Source organism: Mobula hypostoma, chromosome 6, assembly GCF_963921235.1.
Source record: "Mobula hypostoma chromosome 6, sMobHyp1.1, whole genome shotgun sequence".
In the NCBI taxonomy this organism is placed as follows: domain Eukaryota; kingdom Metazoa; phylum Chordata; class Chondrichthyes; order Myliobatiformes; family Myliobatidae; genus Mobula; species Mobula hypostoma.
Window position 1 is genome coordinate 24904582 of NC_086102.1, and position 23918 is coordinate 24928499.

Sequence of the window (23918 nt, forward strand, 5' to 3'; positions counted from 1 at the left end):
ACAAAACTGTGTAATCATAAAAAGGTTGACATTGACACATTCTAAAGTAACCAAATTCAGGTAAATGTGCAATGGACAACAGGGCAATGAGTAAAACATAGTGGAGTTCCGAGGTTAAACAGAGTGACACGCTCAGTGCAGACTGATGTACAATGATGTAAGGTGCATCAATATACTGGTAAGTTGATTTGGTCTAGGAAATTATTGTGCTATACTTAGCCTAATGCTGAGGCTTTATAAGATACTAGTCAGGATGCACTTGGAGTATTGCCAACAGTTTTGGGCCCCTTATCTCAGAAAGGATACTTTATCATTGGAGCGAATCCAAAGAAGGTTCACGAGGATGATTTCAGGAATGAAGGGATTAGCATATGAGGAGTGTTAGGCAGCTTTGGGCCTGTACTCAACTGGAACTTTGAAGAATGTGTGGGGATCTCATTGAAACTTACCGAATGTTAGAAGGACCAGATAAGGTGGATGTGGAAAGGATGTTTTCTCTGGTGGGGGTATCCAGAACTAGAGGGTTCAGCCTCAATATTTGAGGGGTGAACTTTTACAGCAGAAGTAAGGAGGAATTTTTTTAATTCAAAGAGCGGTGAATCTGTGGAATGTGCTTCCACAGACTGCAGGCCAAGCCTGTGGGTATATTCAAAGAGGAAGTTGATAATTTCCTGATTGCTTGGGACATCAAGGGATATGGTGAGCAGGCAGGTGTACAGGGTTGAGTGGGATCTGGGATCAGCCATGGTGGAATGACAGAGCAGACTCGATGGGCTGAATGGTTAGTTCTGCTACTGTCTCATGGGCTTATGGTCTTGTCATTAAGCCTAGTGAATACACAAAATATAAAGGAAATCCAAAATTTCATAACTTCAGGATACTCTCAAGTGGTTTAGAGGCAATTAAAAATATTCTTGGAACAATTTCACTTGTAAGTAGGAAATACAGAAGATAATTGTGATACAGATTCCACAAACAACTTGGGGGTACTTTTCAAAACATCAGATAGAAATCAGGCCTCATTACCCGCTCTCCAATATCAACTGGCTGGTTACCAACTGCTACTCGGGCAATTCCTGGCAAGTCTATCAAGGTCAGGTCAGGGACAATGGTGGACTCAATTTCCAGACTGATCAATTCATCGCTGATTCCTACTCCTTGCCCGGCAATACTGTTCTGGGCTGCAGTTACAAATCACATTCATTTTAATAAAAATAAACAATTAGCAAACTTAGAGACAATAATCAAGACACTTTGACTTGTAAACTAAACTTGTAAAATGAAGACAGATCTTGTGTTGCCCCGACATTGACAGCAAAAACCAGGGGAATGGTTGTTCATTCCAGCGTGATCCCTGGTGTCATTATCTGCAGGGGCACTGACTCCCATTTCTTCAGTATGCCTGAGCCCACTGTAGGGACAGTCTCAGAGCAAAGACTTACAGAATGTCTTTGGTGAGCAGCAAGGCCCAGTGATGACAGTCAAAGGTGACTGTACTGACCTTCTGTTCATGTTGCTGTTCATTGCAATTAACATCCTATTGATTAACATATAAAAATTTACAAGAAAGCACCTCAGCTAAACTTTTTATACATGGGGTTTAATATTAAGTACATGACTACAACTGATATTCTTGAATTTACTAGTTCATAGTTCTATATGGCGGGAGGAGAAGATGACGACGTGACGCAGCGTGCGCAGCTCTCCAGTGAAATGATATCATATTTGTTAAATAGGGGCTGTGCACAATTCTGATTTGATGGCGACAGATGTGAGAAGCACAGAGGAACATCTGGAGAAATTTCTGAAATGCCCGGTTCGCTGCCACTGCTACTGTGCGATGGAGAATCTCTGGAGGGAAGGCCCCAAAATACCCCACTTTGCCTGCTGCTGGCGACCAATGCTGAGGTTGAAGCGTTCGGCAGAGATGGTGCTCAGTACTCGGTGTTGGAGGGCTGATCGGAGGCTCGAAGTTTTTGGACGACTCAGAGTCAGACTGTGGTCGGGCATGGCAGGGAGAGTTTTCTTCCTTCTCCCCCGTTTGCATGAGATGTGGGACTTTTGAGAGACTTTGAACTTTTTTACTGTGCCATGGCCTGTTCTTCATCAAGTTATGGTATTGTTGCACTGTTGTAACTATATGTTATAATTATGTGTTTTTTGTTAGTTTTTCGGATTTGGTCTGTCCTGTGTTTCTGTGATATCACACCGGAGGAATATTGTATCATTTCTTCATGCATGCATTACTAAATGACAATAAAAGAGGACTGCGTGTCTTCATAATCTAATCTATTGAGAGCATTCAGAATTCAGTATCAGAATCAGATTTAGTATCACCGGCATATGTCATGAAACTTTGCAGCAGCAGTACAATGATAGAGAAAAAGCTGAGTTACATTAAGTATATATACGTCTATTGAATAGACTAAAATAGGTAGTGCAAAAAAAATTTTAAAAGTACTGAAGTAGCATTCATGCGTTCAGTGTTCATTTAAATATCAGAAGGCAGAGGGGAAGAAACTTCCAGAATCATTGAGTGTGTGCCTTCAGGCTTCTGTACCTCCTTGATGGTAACAATGAGAAGAGGGCATGTCCTGGGTGGTGGGGATCTTAGTGATGGAAATCGCCTTCCTTAGGCACCGCTCCTTGAGGATGTCTTGGATACTATGGAGGCTGGTACGCATGATAAAGCTGACTAATTTTACAACTCTTCGCAACTTATTTCGATCTTGCGCAGTAGCACCCCCAAACCCCCTCCCACCATACCAGACAGTGATCCAGTCAGTCAGACTGCTTGCTACAGTATATTTGTAGAAGTTTGAGGGCTAGACTGGTTTCAATCTCTAAGAAGGCTGGAGAATTCCCAAATTATTTCCCTCCTGCTACCCTCGACTTTTTCACCACTCCACGTTGATGATGAGAAGTAAATTTGCATATGATGTGGGGCAATCTTCCAGATACTTGCATATACTGCAGTTGTGTGAAACAGCAGGATGATTGAGGTAATTTTCCTGTTCTTCATTGTTTATGGGATACGTTCGGACCAGAAAAACCCTTGTCATAGTGCTTTCATTTTTTTTCATATTACCTCAGCTTATCTTTTCTTAGAGAGCAGTTAGCCTTACACTAGTCATGGAGATGGCGTCAACGTACACCAAAACCAAGGATGACTTCCTCCAGATGGTTCACAAAACTTCTTTCCACTTCTTTTACACCTCCTTTTTCTGTCTTTCAATTGTGGCTCTGCTACTGTTGGATTGCGTGAATGACGGTTTGATAGTGTGTTTCTGGGCCAACTGAGCAGTCTGGCTCTTCGCGATCTCCGAAGGTGTTCCACGAGGTGCTTGGCCTCAAGGCCAAGAAGCCTGGAGATGGGGCACAAGTCTACGTTTGTCTCCATCTGCTCTCGCTGATTAAAGTGCCGAGGAAGATTGAAATCATTGAGGTGAGTGTGGAAGGTGAGCAAGTGTTCAGCGCCGTCTACCACCCTCTCGCTTGCTGCTGCCCCGGAAAAAGGTGTCTGCGTGCGACGGTCTCTCTCTTCTCCTCTGGCTCACCGGAAAAAGGTGTCTGCGTGCGACGGTTTCTCTCTTCCCCTCTGGCTCACAATTCCCGGAGGAAGGTCCTGGCGTTTGACTGGTCTCTTTCTCCCTTACTACTGTCAGAGGATGACACCATAAACCTGGCTCTTGGGCAAGGTTTCATCAGTGCGGTTTCTGGATTCCACTGTAGTTCACATTATGATGTTTTTCTGGTCACTCCTTCTTTTGTTGCTATTTTGGACGACTTTGAATTAGGGCGGTCTGCAGATAATGAACCCTGAACTAAAGTGAATATGCTTGGACTCTTACTTTGATTTTGCGTTTTATATTCTATATTTTTTGCTCTTCTTTTTGGCGCTGTTTGCACGATTTGTTTTTTTTGCAGGGCTGGGGGGGTCTTGATGTCTTGCTTTGAATGGTTTTCTTTGCTTCATGGCTGACTGTGGGGAAGACAAATCTCTGGGTTGTATGCTGCATATGTACCTGATAATAAAAGTACCTTGAACGTTTGAATCTTGAGAGACAATCATATTGGGAACTGGTTACCACAAGATGCATTTGATGGACTGACTCTGTGAAAGGGAATTTACATCAACGCCCCAAACTATATTTCTCCTGACATTATTGATGTTTTCTGAATGAAAATGGTGAACTTGCTATTGGCTGAAGAGCTGTATTTTCCATATTTAGGAAAATAAGTAAAAATGTAACTTTGAAACACAAGGTAATTAGCTAGCTCTCACGATACTGTTGGCAATTCCTTTAAACTACTCTTTATAGTATTGTGATAATATGTTAAACCCCAATTTATCATGCATCATTAATCCACAAATGGTCCTAAAGAGCAATGTTTTGGAACATACCTTTGACAATTTCTTCTTCAACCTCAGCTGTGCAGCTGAGTTTCTTTGAATAATCCCTGTAGCTGATTCTCCCCTTCCAAACATTCTCCTTTTTAACTCTTTTTAGTTTCAGTTCCAATGGACATCTGGTTACAATTCCTGTTTCAAGGAAGACATTGTAAGGTATTAATTTGGACTAAAAAGTGATTATGGAAGGGAATGCTTTTGAGGAATGTGGTGAAAATAATGGCTTTGTGGCCTGGTTTGAAAATGATAGGATTGATGGCTTTGTGGCCTGGTTTGCAAACAGTAAAACAAAAATAGGTGAAGGGGCAGGTAGTATTGAGGAAGCAGGGAGTCTGCAGAAGGTCTCAGTCAGATTAGAAGAACAGGCAAAGAGGAGGCAAATGAGAAACAGTGTGGGGAAGTGTATGGTCACGCACTTTGGTAGAAGGAATAGAGACAGACTATTTTCTAAATGGGGAGTAATTTCAAAAATCTGAGGTGCAAAGGGACTTGGGAGTCCTTGTGCAGGATACGCTGAAGGTTAAATCACAAATTGAGTTGGTGAAAAGGAAGGCAAAGGCAACAGTGGTATTTATTTTGAGAGGACCAGAATATAAAAGCAAGTATGTAATACAGAGGCTTTATAAGGTATTGGAAAACCAAATGGAATATTGTGAGAGTTTCCGGCTCCTTATCTAAGAAAAGGTGTGCTGACGCTGACATTGGAGAGGGTCCAGGAGAATAATTCTGGGAATGAAAATGTTAACATATAGTATGAGGAGCATTTGATGGTTCTGGCCGTGTGCTCACTGGAGGTTAGAAGAATGAAGTCTCACTGAAACCTACCGAATATTGAATGGCCTAGATCGAGTGAATCTTTGGAGAGTGTTTCCTGTAGTGGGAGAATCTAGGACCAAAGGGCACAGCCTCAAAATAGAGGGATATCCATTTAGAACAAAGAAGAGGAGGGATTTCTTCAACTGGAGGGTAGTGAATCTGTGGAATTCATTGCAACAGGCAACTGTGGATGCCAAGTCAATAGGTAGATTTAAAGATAGGTTCTTGATTAGTCAGGGCATAGAAGGTTATGGGGAAAGGGCAAAAGAATGGGGTTGAGAGGATAATAAATTAACCATAATGGAACAGCGGAATGGATTCAATGGCCAAATGGCCTAATTCGGCTCCTATGTCTTATGGCATCAAGGATTATAGGAAGAAGCCAGGAGAATAGGGTTGATAATATATCATCCATGATGGAATAGCAGAGAGACTCGGACTGGCCAAATGGACTAATTTCTCTCCTAGATCTTATGGTCTTATTGAAAACAAGTCAGTCCAACAAATAGTCAACAGAATACCACTTACTTCTCAAAAACCATCTTAACTGAAAAATTAATTGGGATTTGAGGACCTAATGATACTGTCTTCAGATTAGCTTTTTACAAAACGTATTCCTTTAAACATATTGCGTTGACAACACCACGTCAATCAGTGAGTTCAAGATGGGCTGGGCATAAGACTCACAGCAAACTAACTATTGCGTATGAAACATGTCCATATATTTTGCGAACAAAGACTCAAGAATGCCCAGAATGTAGAAGGTGGAGCAGAGTGATGATGGCGCTAAATGGCAACGCCTTTGCTTGCATCTTCAGAAACAGCTCTATTCCCATCATTAATATCTTTATCTTTCCCTTTCAGGCTTCTTTTGAAGTCCCTGACCGGGAGTTGCACGCTGATTATGGTTCTTTACGGGAATGGGACCCACTCTCGGGGTTTCATAACTGGCCGTTGTTATTCCGCACGCCAAGGGCTTGGCCTAAGAGTCCGGCTCAGATTTGGAAGCCTAGGATCTCGGGGCTCTGGAGACGGGCAGATCCAGGGTCAGTGTCATGGCAGGAGACTCGTGTCGTCAAGGAAGTTGGAATAGCTATGGCTGTGTGCCCAGATTTTTGGGAACAGAGCTTGAAAAAAAGTGACGTAACGGACTTTAAACATCATAAACCAGCAAGTTGTTTGTTATGTCTCCCCGCTAACTGGGAAAATGGAGACAACTCTTTCTCCCTTATTAGGGAGAAAGAGAACCTGTGGTATGGTGAATACCAGGTGAATGAGTAGTCTTTGGCATACTGCAAATCTGTGACTTTGCTGTTGCTTTGATCACGCTTGAGTGCTCGGTAGCAGGTGCCGATGTTTATTTTTGCAGGTGGGAGAGGGGGATCATTGCTCACTGCTGCTTACGCACGAGAGGGAGGGGAGCTGGGGGGACTTTGGGTTCTAACATTTAACTGTTGTTCATTCTTTGGGGCACTCCTCTGTTTTTGAGGATGGTTGCAAAGAAAAAGCATTTCAGGATTTACAAAGTATATTGTATACATTTCTCGGACATTAAATTGTACCTTTGAAACAACGTCCCATAAAACCACGATAATTATTGTTGCAAAATGCACGGGTGGGGAATGTTTATATTAGAAATGTTCATAAGATCAGAATGTAGAACCATAGTAATTAACTACTGGATGAAATTCCAAAACATGTGGGATATTGACCAGAGACTCAGAACTCCCATAGCTGCTAATAAATTTTAAATTCAAGTCTGGAAATAAAATGGGTATTAGTAATGGTGATCATGAAACTACTGAATCTTTACAGTTGGGAAAGAAAATCAGCTATCCTTTCTCAGCCTGATGTCTATGTGACTCCAGATATGCCAAAATATTTGACTCTTAATTGAAAATGCCCAATAAACCAGTTCAATGCCATGGCTGCCACTGAGGTCTATATTCTCAGAACAAATAAAAATGTGTCAATATACTTGATTGACAGGGATATTGGCCAATCAGATCTACTATGGCTGATCAGTACTCTCATTAATCTAAACATGAGAAAGTCTGCTGATGTTGGAAATCCAAAGCAGCACACACCAAATGCTGGGAGAACTCAGCAGATCAGGCAGCATCTATAGAAAATATTTTTTTTTAAATTGATGTTTTGGGCTGTCATCCTTCTTCAGGACTGAAAACAGGGGGAAGATGCCAGAATAAAAAGCTGTGGGGGAAGGGGAAAGAGGCCAGCTGGAAGGTGTTAGGGAAAGCCAGGTGGATGGGAAAGGTAAAGGGCTGGAGAAGAAGGAATCTGATACAAGAGTGGATCATTGGCAAAAGGAAAGGAGGAGGGGAGCCAGGGGGAAGTGAGGAGAGGTAAAATGCCAGAGTGGGGAATAGAGGAAGAGGGGAGGATGAGGGGACAAATTTTTCATTACCAGAAGGAAAAAAAAAATTGATACTCGTGCCATCAGGTTGGAGGCCACCCAAACGAAATATAAGATGTTGTTCATTCACCCAGAGTGTGGCCTCACCTTGGTCCAAGAGGCGACCTTGGACTGACATGTCGGAATGGCAATAGAAATTGGAATTAAAACATTTGGCCGCGAGCAAGTCCCACAAGCGGTCCCCCAATCTTACGACAGGTCTCACCAACGTATAGCAGGGAACACTGGAGGCACCGAACACAACAGACGACCCCAGCAGATTCACAGGTGAAGTGTTGCCTCACTTGGAAGGACTGCTTGGGGCCCTGAATGGAGGTGAGGGAGGAGGTGTATGGGCAGGTGTAGCACTTAGGCCGCTTGCAGAGATAAGTGCCAGAAGGGAGATTAGTGGGTTGGGGGGAATGAATGGACGAGAGAATTATGGAGGGAGTGATCCCTGTGAAAAGCTGGGGGAGTGGCTAGAGGTAAAGAAATGCAGAGTGGTAGGATCCCTTTGGAGATGACAGAAGCTGCACAGGATGATGTGTTGGATGCGGTAGGTATGAACAAGAGAAACGCTATCGCTGTAAAGGCAACGGGAAGATGGGGTGAGCACGGATGCTTGGGAAATGGAGGTGAGGGCAGCATCAATAGCGGAGGATGGGAAACCCTATTTTTTGAAGGATGACATCTCTGATGTCCTGGAATGGGAAGCTGCATCCTGGAACAGATGTGGGGGAGGCAAAGGAACTGAGAAAAACTAAACCTACTTGCTATGCATCTGATAGTAGAAATGTACAACTTGGATACTTATTCTTTGAAGAAGATAATGATTAGCTTTATTTGTCACATGTATGTCGAAACATACATTGAAATGCATCTCTTTTGTCAAAGACAAGCACGGTGCAAAAATGTGATGAGGGCAGCCCACAAGTTTCACCATGCTCCCAGCTGTAGCATAGAAGGGCCACAACTTACTAACCCTAAACTACATGTCTCTGGAATGTGGAAGGAAACCCATACGTTCACGGGGAGAATGTACAGACAGTGGCAAGAATTGAATCCTGATCATGATCACTACTGCTGTAGTGTTATGCTAACTGCTTTGCCACGCCACCATTATTTCCAGCAATTACCTTAAAAATAACTTCCTATTTAATAACATTTCTTTAATTGACACTTTTAGTACTGCAAAGGAATAGCAGATAGAAGGACTGAAATATTTTCCACTTTAGATGCTGTTATTGCACTTCAGCAATTGAGTTGGTTCAACCAGATTTGATCATGTAATTCTGTATATGATTGCTCTCAAATGTTTATTAGGAGGACAATTGCCTGGAACACAGGAAGAAGGAACTTGTTTTGGATAGCAGGGCCAACACTGCAGGTGCTGTTTCTTGGGTAGAGCACACAGGATGCTGATGGAATATTGCTGACTTAGAGTAACCACACAAGACACATTTCTCCCTTAGAGACATTTAAGGAATCAAATTATACCCAGCTAGACTTGATTACAATCATCGTCATCTGGCTACATACCTTCATTTCTTTCTTTTTTCCGGAAAGATGTCCACCTACTTCTTAACCTTTTTTCAACTGGCTGCTGTGATGGCCTTCTCTAACAACTGATCAATACATCTGATCCCCTCCTGGGTGTCAAAAACTGACATTCCCACCACCTTGATTTTTCCCATTTTAGCAGATACTTCAAAGGCCTATGTGAACATAATTAAAATTTTGGACAAACAAAAATGAGAACACATTTCTTAAATATGAGGTTCAGCAAATGATCAGGAACCCATTGGTGGCAGGAGAAGTGGAAACGGAATCAGTTGTAGCTTCACAAGGGAACTAGAGAGGTGCGTGAGAGAGATCAATTTGCAGGGTTGTGAGGAAATGTGGGGATAAGGGAGATTGGGATAGATTAGGATTCAGCACAGACTCAACAGAAGAATACACCATAAAATGGAAGGAGATACTTTTGAGGTAACTGGAAGAAATAATGGAAGCTAATGGAATATTCAATGCACATGTGAACTATGTGATTACGTTATTAGGCATGCAAGTTTATAAATGCTTTGTGATTCTAGGATTGTAATGTGGAGTATTGGGAACAATTGATCAGGGTGAACAATTTCTTTGGGCAGGTTTGAAAAATCTATATGGTAAGGCATTAGCTGTTACAGGGCTAGTGAAAACACAAGACAGAGACGGGTGGTTGATCAGACCAATCTTTGTCAATCCTTCCCTTAAAAGATAATCTCTGCAATTGTTTACAAATTTCTTGTAGTTTGATCCAAGAACATGTTTATTGGCAAAGATCCAGCCAGTGTTTCTTTCATTTCGATGTTCTTTCTTTCTGCCTTTGAGGGAAAGGTATTTTCTTCAAAGCCCCCTTCCACTTAATGGAAGATTAGACACAGTAGAAAGCATTCTTCTAGGGTGCATCACAACCTGGTATGGAAGTTGTCCTGTCTACGACCGGAAGAAGCTGCAGAAGATCGTGAACACAGCCCAGCACATCACACAAACCAATCTTCCGTCCTCGGACTCATTTTACACCGCACGCTGTCGGAGCAGTGCTGCCAGGATAATCAAGGACACCACCCACCCAGCCAACACACTTTTCATCCCTCTTCCCTCCGGGGAAGGCTCAGGAGCTAGAAGACTCATACGGCCAGATTTGGGAACAGCTTCTTTCCAACTGAATGGATCCCAACCCAGATCTGGGCTGTACCCTCCAAATATCTGGATCTGCCTCTCATTTTTTTTTTGCAGTACCTTACTTTCACTTTTCTATTTATGATTTATAATTTAAATTTTTATTATATTTACTATCGATTTGTACTCCAGGGAGCGCGAAGCGCAGAATCAAATATCGCTGTGATGATTGTACGCTCTAGTATCAATTGTTGGGCGACCATAAAGTAATAAAGTAGTTAGAAGGGTGAAGGCTGGCCTCTTATGACACCCAAGCCTCCTTCAATATGCATTTGTAGCACCACATCTATCCAAACATACAGTATATAGTTCACAACTATGAGTTGGGCATCTACATACAACAAATAAATCTACAGACAAACAGTTAGTGATTGACTCCAACAGTCTCTTACCACTCCCTCTGGGAAGTGACACTCCAGAGAGGGCCTCCAAAACTGAGCTCTTCCCAGAGCTCTGATCACCAATCACTGCAATGGCTGGAAGCCCTAGATCTCTGTCCACACCAAATCCTCTCAGCGAGTCAATGAGATCAATGCATGGTCGTACCTCTTGTTCATATTGACTGGACAATGGAGTATCCATTGCCTAAAGAGACAGGGAGAAAGAGAGAGGTAATCTTCTAGAGCTGCCTTCAGAATAAAATAAAAATGGCACTTTACATTGTTTTAACAGAATAAAAAGCAGTTTGAGGATTGAACTGGGTCATTGCAAAGAATGGCCATGGAGACCATTTTGGTGGTAAAAATCCCCCTTCCATAAAACTTAATGGATTTATGCCAATGGGCCAAGCACACCAGGAATAAAGTGAACCAAGACCACTTTTACCAATTAAAAGTATGATTAATCCAACTGGAAACTTGAACATTTGAGTAGTTAGGAAATTTCTAAGGAGAACTAGTGTGGATTCAGACCAAAAATATTCCCAAAAAGAAAAAAAAGCGAACTTTCAAAGCGAAGCCAGTGTTGACATTGACAAGAGTACAAGTTAGGTTTACAATGTAGTTATTGTGATCGACAGTATAAACAGCCTGAAGGGGAGTGGAAGGACAAAAGTCAAGTTTATTGTCATTATGTGCAAGTACATGTATGCACAGGTACATTGAAAAAGTCACATCACACACACATAGTTCAAGTGAAGTAAAGGAGAAAATTAGGAAGACAATGTGGGTACATGACAAAAGATTGGTCTGTAAAATTAAGAAAGTTGTGGAATTTTATTTATAAACCCAAAAAGCAAAGAGATAGCAAAGCAAAGAAAGCAGCAATTGATGTCCAAATTTACAGCCTGTGTGCAAAGATATGAACTATATAATTCTAAGGGCAAAATGCAATCTATTGGAGGAACTCAAAGGGCAGGTTGTATCTGGAAAGGGAGTGGACAGTTTATGTTTCTACAAGTAGCTGAGACCTTGCATCAGATCTTATGCAGTGTTTCAGCCTGAACCTTCCAACCAACCCCCGCCCCCACCAATGGTGCCTGACCCCCCTGAGTTCGTCCAGCAGATTTTTCGCCCCCTGTAACAGTATCTGCAGTCTTTGTGTCTCCATTATTTCAAGTGGATACTTTGTTCAGTCTCCAGAGAAAAAAAATAACAGGTGATAATGGCATTAATAGTAAGATGGAGGACTGTGAAATGGCATAGAATAATCAGAATGAATACATAAAGAGATTATGCTCAGTCTGGAAAATTATACAGGCTTTTCGAACGTTCGCTTTATGACACCTCGCTGTTATGAAAGACCTACATTAGTTACCTGTTTTCGCTAAAAAACAGGTAATAAAAAAGGCAGCGTGTGCCCCGAACAGCCAAGCTCCTCCCCCGGAACTGCATGCTAGCCGGCATTGCTTAAACACGTGCCTGTGAGCATCTGTTCTTCATGTCGATTTACTTTGAGCATCGGTTAGCAAGATGAGTTCTAAGGTATTGAAAAAGCCTAAAAGAGCTCGTAAGGGTGTTACACTTAGCGTAAAACTAGACATAATCAAGCGTTTTGATCATGGTGAACGAAGTAAGGACAAAGTGAGTTTGGCTTGTGGAAGCTGACGAAGATGATGTTGAAGAGGTTTTGGCATCCCATGACCAAGAACCGATAGATGAAGAGCTGGTGCAATTGGAAGAGAAAAGGATAACAATCGAAACCGAATGCAGTAGCGAACAGACCAAAAGTGAAGTCGTCCAGGAACTGAACGTGAAGCAACTGCGTGCGATTTTCACTGCAATGTTAAAGTACGACTTTAATTTTGAAAAGGTACGTCAGTTTAGGGCATATTTGCAAGATGGTTTGAGTACTTACAAAGAACTGTATGATAGAAAAATGTGCGAGGCTAAGCAGCCAAGCAAGCCTTCCACATCAGCCACAGCAGATGACAAACCTCGACCTTCGACATCGCGGCAGGCAGAAATAGGAGATGACCTGCCTACCCTGATGGAAACAGATGACGATGAGATGACACCCCAGTATCCCACCACCCCAACCTCCGACGACCCAGCCTAATACACCATCATTAGTGTGCTCGCTGTCTTCCCGATTCTGCTAAGTGATAATACACCGTACATACATTATTTCTACTTTATATAGGCTGTGTATTTTTAAGTGTTATTTGGTATGATTTGGCAGCTTCATAGCTTAAAGGTTACTGGAGAGAGTGCTTCTGCCAAGTGTTTCTGCCGAGAGCACTTGCACCGAGTATTTCTGCCGAGAGTGCTTGCGTGAGATTTTCACTACAGTGGACAGTGCTGCAATGATTGCAGAAAAGTATTTCTACTTTATATAGGCTGTGTATTTATCAAATCATTCCTGCTTTTACTATATGTTACTGTTATTTTAGGTTTTATGTGTTATTTGGCATGATTTTGTAGGTTAATTTTTGGGTTTGTGAACGCTCACAACTTTTTCCCATATAAATAAATGGCAATTGCTTCTTCACTTTACGACATTCCGGCTTATGAACCGTTTCATAGGATGGCGGGGGAAACCTGTATTTACGAAGGGAAGATCTTTCTTTGCAACGAATGAAGCTCAGGGTGAATTTAATTGAGACTTGTTGCCACAATCTCTGGTGCCAAATGCTCAGCAGAACAACACGCAACTGTACAACAAGCAGCAGCAGCAAAACAGACCCTTTTCCATCACTCCACCACACACACACACACACACACACATACATACACACACCCCCACCCCAGGACAGGCCATCCCATCTAGCCCTGGGCTCACAGACTTAGGGCCTGATATCCAGAATCAATGAGTTTAAGGCTTCAACCTCAGGACTCGTTACCCTGAGGGCTTCGACCCCTGGTCTTCAACCTCCATACTCACCGACCTATGGGCTTCAACCCCAGGAGTCACCAAACACAGAACTCCGACATCAGGACTTGCCGACTGACCTTGAGCTTCCAATCTCGGGATACACTGACCTCAGAACTCTGACCCCAGGGCTCGCCAACCTCAGGAATTGCTGGCCTTCAACCTCAAGAGTACTCAACCTGACCTCCGACTCCTTCCCCCTAACTCTTCATTTACTACCCCGACCTCTCAGTCCCCTCATCCCTGTGTCCTCTCCTAAACTGACCCCTAACTTACCACACTGGCCACAAAAATCAGGAAAAAAAGTAACGATGGTTTCACTGAACTCCTAAAGAAAAAAATGTTCCTCCAACCTGAGTGTGACTTCATTTTTACAGTAGAGGAGGCCGTGGATAGACTTGTCAGAATGGGAATGGGATGTGGAATTAAAATGTGTGGCCACTGGGAGATCCTGCTTTCTCTGGCAGACAGAGCGTAGGTGTTCAGCAAAACAGTCTCCCGGTCTGCGTCGGGTCTCGCCAATATATAGAAGGCCACACCGGGAGCACCGGACGCAGTATATCACCCCAGCCGACTCACAGGTGAAGTGTTGTCTCACCTGGAAGGACTGTCTGGGGCCCTGAATGGTGGTAAGGGAGGAAGTGTAAGGGCATGTGTAGCACTTGTTCCGAAAAAGGTAACAAGCGAGGTTACAATTCCAAGGCAGTTTAGGGGCATAATCTCATTGGGATTTTCACAAATTACGGTGACTGACCTTAACTGATATACTTCTTTGTTCTTTCCGTGCCTGACGTGCCTCTGGTACACCAAATGCATTGAACCAGACTTCCTTCTGTGGCCCATTGTTTGTGTCTCCATTTTGGATCAGGTTATTGGCTGTTTCATCTGGTACAAACAGCTCAATGGACAAACTCTCTGACTGTGGCATGAATGCAACATCCTTTTGTTCCTAAAATAGAAACGCAACTCATTAGCTCCACGACGATAGTCACAGATGCTGAATGATCATCAAGCAGTTGTTCTATTGTCTAGCCCGTATTGTGCTCCAGTTTTTGAGACAGACCCTGGAACGGAGAACAGTAAAGTACAGGATCAAGCTCTTCGGTCTACAATGTTTTGTCAATCAAATTAAACTAGAAATTAAATGACTAATTAAACTAATCCCTTCTGCTGACACAATGTCCATATCCCCTCCATTCTATGTATATTCATGTGCTTATCAAACAGCATCTTAAATACCTCAGTCATATTTGCCTCTACCACCAGCTCCACAATGCATTCCAGGCACTCCCCACTAACCCACACATCTCCTTTGAACTTACCAATCTCACCTTACGTTCATGCCCTCTAGTATCAGGTATTTCAATCTTGGGATAGGGGGGAAGATACCAGCTGCCTACTTTATCAATGCCTCTGATAAACTTATAAGGTCTCTCCTCAACCTTTGCCACTGCAAAAATAAGAACTCAAGTTTGTCTAAGCTCTCCTCATAGTACATGCTCTCTAATCTAGGCAGCATCCTAATATATTGCCTCCCAGGCGCCAGGGTTAAGGATGTTCAGATCAGGTCAACAGCATTCTTGAGGAGGATAGTGAGCAGCAACAAGTCATGGCACATATTAGTACCAACGTCATAGCTGGATAAAGGGACGAGGTCCTGAATGTAGGTAGCCCGGTGGGAAGCTGGAAAGCAGGACCTCAAGGGTGGCCATCTCTAAATTGCTGCCTGTGCCACACAACAATGCGGGTATGAATAGGATGAATGTGTGGCTGAGAAATTAGTGTTGGGGGTATGATTTCAGATTTGTGGATTACTGAGAACTTTTCTGGGGAAGGAATGACCTGTACAAAAGGTTCGGGTTATACCTGACTCAAGGGGGACCAATAACCTTGTGGGCAGGTTTGCTAAAGCCATCTGGCAGAGTTTAATTTAGCTTGGCAGGGGTTTGGGAACCAGAGTGATTAGGTCAGAGGATGGAGCAATGTTGCAAAAGTTATATGCAGCTTTCAGAGAGAATGTGAGGAAGGACAGCCAGTAGAAAGAGCATATTTGCAGTTGAATGAGTTGAAATGTGTTTGTTTTGATGCGAGAAATATCAGCAACAAGGCCAATGAACTTGGTGCATGGGTCAATGGGTCAGCATGTGGAGCTATAATGTTGTGGCCATTGCAGAGACTTGGCTGTCACAAGGGCAGGAGTAGCTGCTAGATGTTCCAGGGTTTAGATGTTTCAAAAGGGACGAGGAAGGAGGTAAAAGAGATGGGGAAATCGGGGATAGTATCATAGCTGCTGAAAAAAGGACATCCTGGAGGAATTGTCGACCGAGTCATTGCAGGTGAAAATAAGGAAAAGAGCAACCACTCTATTTGGAGCTTTCTATATACCCGCAAAAAAAAGAGATACTGAGAGCAACACACATCAAAGTTGCTGGTGAACGCAGCAGGCCGGGCAGCATCTCTAGGAAGAGATACAGCCGACATTTCAGGCCGAGACCCTTCGTCAGGGCTAACTGAAGGAAGAGTTAGTAAGAAATTTGAAAGTGGGAGGGGGAGGGGGAGATCCAAAATGATAGAAGGCAGGAGGGGGAGGGATGGAGCCAAGAGCTGGACAGGTGATTGGTAAAGGGGATATGAGAGGATCATGGGGTACTGATCCCTCTGAGATACTGAGGTGCAGATCAGGAGGATGATTTTGGAAAGGTGCGAGGTAGGGGCAGGTGGTATAGGAAAGTATTTAATTGCAGGAGGGGAATTAGAATACTACGAGGCAGGAAGTTGGGAGCATTAATTGGGAATGTACAATGGAAATGTTGAGGGTGTTTAGGGAACACTTGCGTGGGGTTCTGGGTAAGCTCACCTTGTTGAAGCAAGGAAAGAATGGTAGGGTGAAGAAACCATGGTTGACAAGAGATGCAGAACAGCTAGTCAAGAGGAAGGAGGAAACATACTTAAGGTGTTGGAAGCACAGATCAGAGAGGGCTCTTGAGAATTATAAAGTAGCCAGAAAGGAGCTTAAGATTGAACATCGGAGAACTAGATGGGGACCTGAGAAGGCCTTGGTGAGTAAGATTAAGGAGAACTCCAGGATGACTGTGGCAATTTTAGATTAGTGAGGCTTACATCAGTTGTGGGCAATTATTGGAGGGAATTCTTAGGGACAAGATTTACAAGTGCTTGAAGAAGCATTGCCTGGTTAGGAATCAACATGACTTTGACAGGGGCAAACATGCCTCATGGGCCTGATTGAATTCTTAGAGGAAGTGACAAAGCATATTAATGAAGGAAGAGCAGTGGATGTGGTGTTCATGGATTTTAATAAGCACTTGCCAAGGTTATCCACGGCAGGCTCATTCAGAAAGTTAGGAGGCATGGGACGCTGTGAAAATTGGCTTCATGGATTCTGAGTTGTCCTGCCCATAGAAGACAGAGGGTAGTGGTAGATGGAGCATTTTTTACCTGGATGACAGTGACAAATGGTGTTCCATAAGGATCTGTTCTGGGAACCCTGCTCTTTGTCATTTTTCTAACCACTTGGACAAGGACATGGAAGAGTGGGTTAATAAGTTTGCAGATGACATGAAGGTTGATGGTGTGGAGAGTTTAGAAGGTAATTGAAAGTTGCAACAGGACGTTGACAGCATGAAGATGTACACTGAGATAATGGTAGATGGTGTTCAAGCTGGAAGAGTGTGAAGTGATTCACTTTGGAAGATCAAAATTGAAGGCAAATTATCGGGTTAGTGGTAGGATTCTTAATAGTGTGGAGAAGCAAAGGGATCTTGGAGTTCACATCAATATACACCTCAAATTGCTGCACAAGATGATAGGGTGGCTGAGAGGGTGTGTTGCCCTTCATTAGATGGGGGACCAAGTTGAAGAGCCAGGGGGCAATGTTGCAGCTCTATAAAACTCTGGTTAGACCTCACTTGGAGTATTGCTTTAAGATCTGGTCACCTCATTATAGGAAGGGTGTGGATGCATTAGGGAGGGTGCAGAGGAGATGTTTTGAACGGTGCCTGGATTAGAGAGCATGTCTTATGAGGATAGGTTGAGTGAGCTAGGGCTTTTCAATTTGAAGTGAATGAGGATGAGAGGTGACTTGATAGAGATGTACAAGAAGATAAGTGGCATAGATCAATTGGATGGCCATAGTTCCCCCCCCCCCCCCCGGGGCTGTAATGGCTAATACAAAGGGGCGTAAGTTTAAGATGTTGAAAAGAAAGTAGAGGAAGAGTGTCGGAGGTTGTTTTATTTTTACCCGCAGAGATGTGGGTGCATGGAACATGCTGTTATGGGTGGTGGGGTGAGGCAGATAAATTAGGGACATTTATAAGACTGGTAGATAGACACGTGGATGAAACAAAACCGGAGGGGGCTATGTGGGAGTGAACCGTTAGATTGAACTTGAAGTACAGTACTGCACAAAAGTCGTAGGCACATATACTGTATTCAGCTAGGGTGCCTACTGTACAGTACTGTAGTAATTTTATATAATGCACTGTTTATTTGCGGCAGCAGTACAAACTAATTTCATGACATATGTAAATGATGATAAACCTATAAATCCAGTTCTAATATGGGTCTCTATTGTGGACTAAGAGCAAGAAGGGGGCAGGGAGAGGAGAATCATGGCTGGGAGAAGATGAAGTGAGAGGGGAGGGAGTGGGATGCATGAGACCAGAGGTTCCCAGTCTGGGGTTCACAGACCCCTTGGTTAATGGTCGGGGTCCATGGCACAAAAAAAGTTGGGAACCCCTGCACCAAGGAGACATTGGCAATTATCAATAAACCAATTGTTTGGAATCAAATGATCTTGCCTGGTGTCCCGGGACTGGGGGTGTCTGTATCAGGGCCAGCCACTGCCCCGGCACTCGTTTTCTGCCACCTGTCCCACACCCTTCCCACGTCGCTTCACCCTCACCATTTCCAACATCCTTTGCTCCATCCAGATCACAAACTTGCTGTCCCACCTCACGTTGACAAATACAGCACAATGCAAAGGTCTTAGGCACTCCAGCTACATACATGTGCCTATGACTTTTGCATTAAACAAGTGACTGAAAGGCTCGTACCGTGCTGTACTGTTCTATGTTCATGCTGGTTATCCTCTTCTGCACCCTCTCTAAAACCTCCCTATCCCTCCTACAATGGCGTAACCAGAAATGAACGCAAGACTCCAGACACAGGCTAACTAGCATCTTATAAAGACGCATATAAAGTTCCAACTTTTGAACTTAATGCCTGATTAATAAAGTCAAGCATGCCCTATCAACCTGTTCAGGGAACTATGGATGCACTTGCCACATCAACATTCACTCTTACCTGTACGGTAGAAGGTACTTGGGTAAAGCATCAGGTGACTTTAAAAATTTAGAACACATTTGTTTCCCAATATTTGCTGTTTGCACTAATTCCTCACAAACAGTTGCAGGAAGTGACAGGAGGGTGCTAGGAGACAAATATAACGCTACTCTGTTACCTCTCAAGGAAATGTTAAGGAAAACCAGCTAGTAACCCGATTCCAAAGGCTAACTTGCAGGTTGAGTCGGTGGTGGGGAAGGCAAATGTGATGTTAGCGTTCATTTCAAGAGGATTATAACACAACGCAGGGATGTGATGCTGAGGCTTTATAAGGCACTGGTCAGACCACACCTGGAGCATAGTGAGTATCTTTGGGCCCCATATGAGCCAAGATGTGCTGGCATTGGAGAGGGTGCAGAGGTGGTTCTTGAGTATGCTTCTGAGAATGAAAAAGCATATGAGGAGCACTTGATGGCTCTGGGGCTGTACTCCCTGAAGTTTAGATTAGATTGAAACCTATCAAAAATTGAAAGGCCTAAGTAAAGTGGATGTTGAGAGAATGTTTCCTACAGTGGGGGAATCTAAAACCAGAGGGAACAGCCTCAGAATAGAGGGACATCCATTTAGATTGGAGGAGAGGAGGAATTTCTTTAGCCAGAGGACAATGAATCTGTGGAATTCATTTCCAAAGACATCTGTGAAGGCCAAGCCATAGGGTATGTTTAAAGTGGAGATTGATGTGTTCTTGATTAGTCAGGGTATCAAAGATTGTGGAGAAGGCAGCAGGAGAATGGATTTGGGAGGGATAATAAATCAGCGATGATGGAATGGTAGAGTACATTCTGGAATGGTCTAATTCTGCTCCTATGTCTTATGGTCAATGGATTCCTCCTGTAAAAGTCCAAAATCCTCAAAGATCAGGAGAACAAAGCATTAAGCCTGGATTTTAATCTTCCCTTTTCCCAAACAGCCCAAGAATACTTGGGGCAGGAACATTCTCAGCTATGCTATTGTGAAATGCTGGGGAATAGGCCAGAATTGGTTGCTAAAGATTGTTTGCCTGCCATGCCACATTCAATCTCTGCCCATTTGATGCCCTCTATGTGTATTGGACATGAAGTACCTTCAGCACTGCTGCACCTCTTCTCGATGAATGGGATTTTTGATTCTTTGAATTCATGGACATGTTGCTGTTGTATCTATGGAAATTATAAATATTTCAGTTCTGTTTTCATTTCTAAATTACAAATAATCTTGTGTACAAGATGTTCATTATTAAGTTAATTCAATCATTTAAATAGAAACAAAATGTCATGTTTACACACTGTCAGTATATTGTATTCAATAGGCTCAGCAAAATGGCAAAGTCCAAAGGCTGACAACCTACTCAAATGAAGGAATTTTACTTCTTCTCCATGCCATCACATTGTCTATGATATTCTATCCTAGCCCCAAGTTCACTGAAGAATTTTATACATTTTAATATACAGTAAAGCTTCAGAATGCTCAGGACATTGATGGATGTTCATCCTAATCACACAACAACCTTTTAATTCACTTTGATTTTTAGAAATGACTTTGCAGGACTACAAATTTTCCAGTGAATTCACTGGAATTCACAGAATTCACAGTGAATTCACGGAAGCAAAGAAATCAGCTTCTTAAAGGGAATTGTGATACATCATCCAGGGAGCCAAACACTGAACCATTCAGATTTCTGAATAATAGGACAGGTATATTATATTGAATGTAAACCTATCTTATTTACTCTCTCCTCATAGAAGGACCTTCTCACTCCCTAAATCAGTCTGGTAGTGGATTAGGTGAAGAAGGGCAGATGGAGTCTTGTGTGGAGAATCAACACTAGCGTAGGCAGGTTGCAGGTTGCACTGAGTAACCTTTTTCTGCTAATGCTAATACGGTTAAAATGCTAATATATTTTTAGCAAAGTAATCCAGAGCAGAACATTACATGAGGAAAAGAAATCCCCACTCCCTGCAGTTTAGTTTAAGATCATAAGCGGCAAGGATTTGCTTAAAGAGTTTGTACATCTTGGAGGTGTAGCATGGGTTTCCCAGTAACCGCGTAGGTTTCCTTTGGGTACTCCAGTTCCCTCCCACAGTCCAAAGGCATACTGGTCGGTAGGTTAATTGGTCATTATAAATTGTCCCGTGATTAGGCTAGGGTTAAATTCTGTCTGTCTGTCTGTATCTTGTTTTACGGTGGTTGGCATCCAGCTTAATGGTGCATTACCGCCACCCTCTGCTCCAGAATGTGCACTATACATACATTCTAAATCCCTTCACCCAATCACACACACACACACACACACACAAACCTACACTTCACCCTCCCATCTTTGACCATCCTAGTATCCTATTCCTGTTTATTCGTCATATTCTATAAAAAAAAACCCTGTACCCCTTAAAAACGCTAAAAATACCAGGACTTGTGCTCTCTCACCCATGCCCAGCAACGCTAGGGTTAAATTGGGGATCGCTGGCCGGTGTGACTCGAGGGGCCGGAAGCGCCTATTCCGTGCTGTATGTTAGTAAATAGATGCCCACGCAGCTGAAGCAGAATGCTGTTGTGCTTTGTTTACCATGTGATCGGGTGGCATGGTAACACAGCAGTTGCTGTTATTTCCCCTGTAAATACAGGTATGTGGGTTTGATCCTTATCTCCGGTGTTATTTGCATATTCTCCCCATGACTTGGCAAGTTTCAGCTGGGTTGCTACTCCCTTATCATTATTCCGCTACTGTACACTCAGTGGCCACTTTATTAGGTACACCTGTACCCCTGATCGTTAATGCAAATATCTAATCAGCCAATCACGTGGCAGCAAGTCAATGCATAAAAGCATGAAGGCATGGTTAAGAAGATCAGTTGTTCAGACCAAACATCAGAGTGGGGAAGAAATGTGACCTTGACTGTGGAATGATTACATTCAGATGGGGTGCTTTAAGTATAGAAGAGCATCTCTGAACGTACAACATGTCGAACCTTGAATTGGATGGGCTACAGCAGCAGAAGACAATGGACATACACCCGGTGTTTCTATGTAAACGCAGAAGTTAAAATGGTGTTGGTACTACTGGAGGCCGGCAAACGGACTACTCATCGATGTAAACTAACCTGACACCAAATCAAAGAGCGAGGGTTCAATCTTCGACACAAGAGGGCGTCTTCAGATTTTGCGCCTAAAGAACCATTTTCAGATCAGAACTAAAATTGTTGATAATATTTTTAAGATTTACGAGTCGGCTTCTCGCGCAGTCGTTTTAAAAGAAAAACAAGTCAATCACGCATCCGAATTCTGCAAGGAAGTTGAAAGACGCATTACACTTTGAACAAGTACTGCTGCCGGACGAAGATTAAGACCCTGAATGTTGTTGAGTCCCAGCCATTTGCTCCTTCCAAGAAGGAAGTTGTGAATTCTCATTAGGAAAGAGGTCCCAACATCAACCAGCTATCAAAATCTGCACCCTCACCCCACACATCACTGCAAATGTCCTCAGGTACCCCGGAGCAAAGCCCGACTAACCTTAGTCCACATCTCTGAACTCCAGACCAACCCCACGTCAGTTCTTCATGAATGGTCTCTGCTATCTATTTCACAAACACTGCCCCTGTGCCCCAAGCTTACGGGCCCCTCTCCATACCGCTACCCTGTCACCCACTAGCACGGGCAAGGTGGGCTCACTATTTCAACACGGACCTACTCCAGGGGTTCTGTACCGGCTGCGAGGCTGTAACCCATTAGTTTAAAATCTGTTCCGTGTGCTGTACGATTCTAACAGCCATCTCTTCGTGTTTGCTAATCCAGACTGGAACTTGAACAGCAGCCACCAACGGCACACGCACACTCCCCTCTCCATTGTCTCTCTGCAAACTCTCAAATTCAATACAACACCCCCTACATCACTTCCCAGGAGTTCTGTCGCGACTGAAAAATCACCACCCCAACCCCAAGAGAACGGATAAGAAACATCTCCCGGAATCAAATTATATCAAAGACACCCCCTGCTGGAATAAAACTTGCCCTCGGAGTCAACATTGGCTGGAGATTCACCACGAATGAACATACTAGAACAAGAGAAGTGGATATCACAAGGAAATTAACGTATAATATAATGCATTATATAACTCAATGTAATATTGCAAATAACAGTAAATATTTTTTGTGGGGGTTGGTTTGGAAATAATTGAGAAACGGTCATAAAAATAAAACCTAAATGAATCCGCTTAGTTGCAATAAGCACGTACCTGTATTTCGCCGATGTGGATGCGCGTCTCACTAAAACGCCTTTCTCAGCCAATGAGTCTTTAAATACCTGGACGTGGCCGATCCGGGAACAAGAACGAACCAATTAATTGCACACAGATACCACGAAAATCCGCGGAATAGGAAAGTAATGTGTTCTGCTTTTGGTTAATCGAAACTGAAACTAAATGATGTAAGACAACACTCACAACAAGCTGGAGGAACTCAGCCTTCTAACTGCACTCGATCTTTTCATCTCCAACTGTCGCCCAGACATCACCACTCCTCTCTCCTGTTCCAACCTCACTCCCTCTGAACGCACTGCCCTCCACTCTCTCCGCACTAATCCCAACCTCACCGTCAAACCCACAGTCAAAGGTGGTGCCCTAGTAGTCTGGCGGACAGACCCCTACCTCACCGAGGCCAAACGGCAGCTGACACCTCCTCTTACTTACCTCTGGAACAGGACCCCACCAAAAAAACATCAAACCATTGTCTCCAGTACCATCACTGCCCTAACAACTCCGGAGACGTTCCATCCTCAGCCACTAAACTCCCACAACACGCACTGCTCGGTTTTACCTCCTCCCCAAGATCCATAAGCCTGACTGTCCTGGTAGACCCATAGTTTCTGCCTGCTCCTGTCCCACCGAACTGTATCTGCCTACCTGGACTCCATTT

General features: G+C 43.3%; 1 protein-coding gene across 5 annotated transcripts in view; it reads right to left on the reverse strand.

Annotated features, from left to right (window-relative positions):
- Positions 1-23499, reverse strand: part of LOC134347875 (interferon-induced GTP-binding protein Mx3-like) — a 46489-nt gene extending 22990 nt beyond the window's left edge. Inside the window, exons 1-8 of one of the 5 annotated variants that reach the window (XM_063050434.1) lie at positions 23447-23499; positions 23240-23307; positions 22109-22173; positions 20095-20170; positions 14425-14619; positions 10754-10946; positions 4406-4543; positions 1027-1181 (exon numbers count right to left, since the gene is read on the reverse strand). In XM_063050434.1, the coding sequence (XP_062906504.1) occupies positions 1027-1181; positions 4406-4543; positions 10754-10946; positions 14425-14619; positions 20095-20157 (744 nt within the window). In that variant the 5' untranslated portion in view covers positions 20158-20170; positions 22109-22173; positions 23240-23307; positions 23447-23499. Of the gene's footprint in view, positions 1-1026; positions 1182-4405; positions 4544-10753; positions 10947-11186; positions 11330-12656; positions 12786-14424; positions 14620-20094; positions 20171-22108; positions 22290-22691; positions 23036-23239; positions 23391-23446 lie in introns of those variants that run through there. The other 4 variants (XM_063050432.1, XM_063050433.1, XM_063050435.1 and 1 more) reach the window with 4 other exon arrangements.
- Positions 23500-23918: the final 419 nt, after the last annotated feature.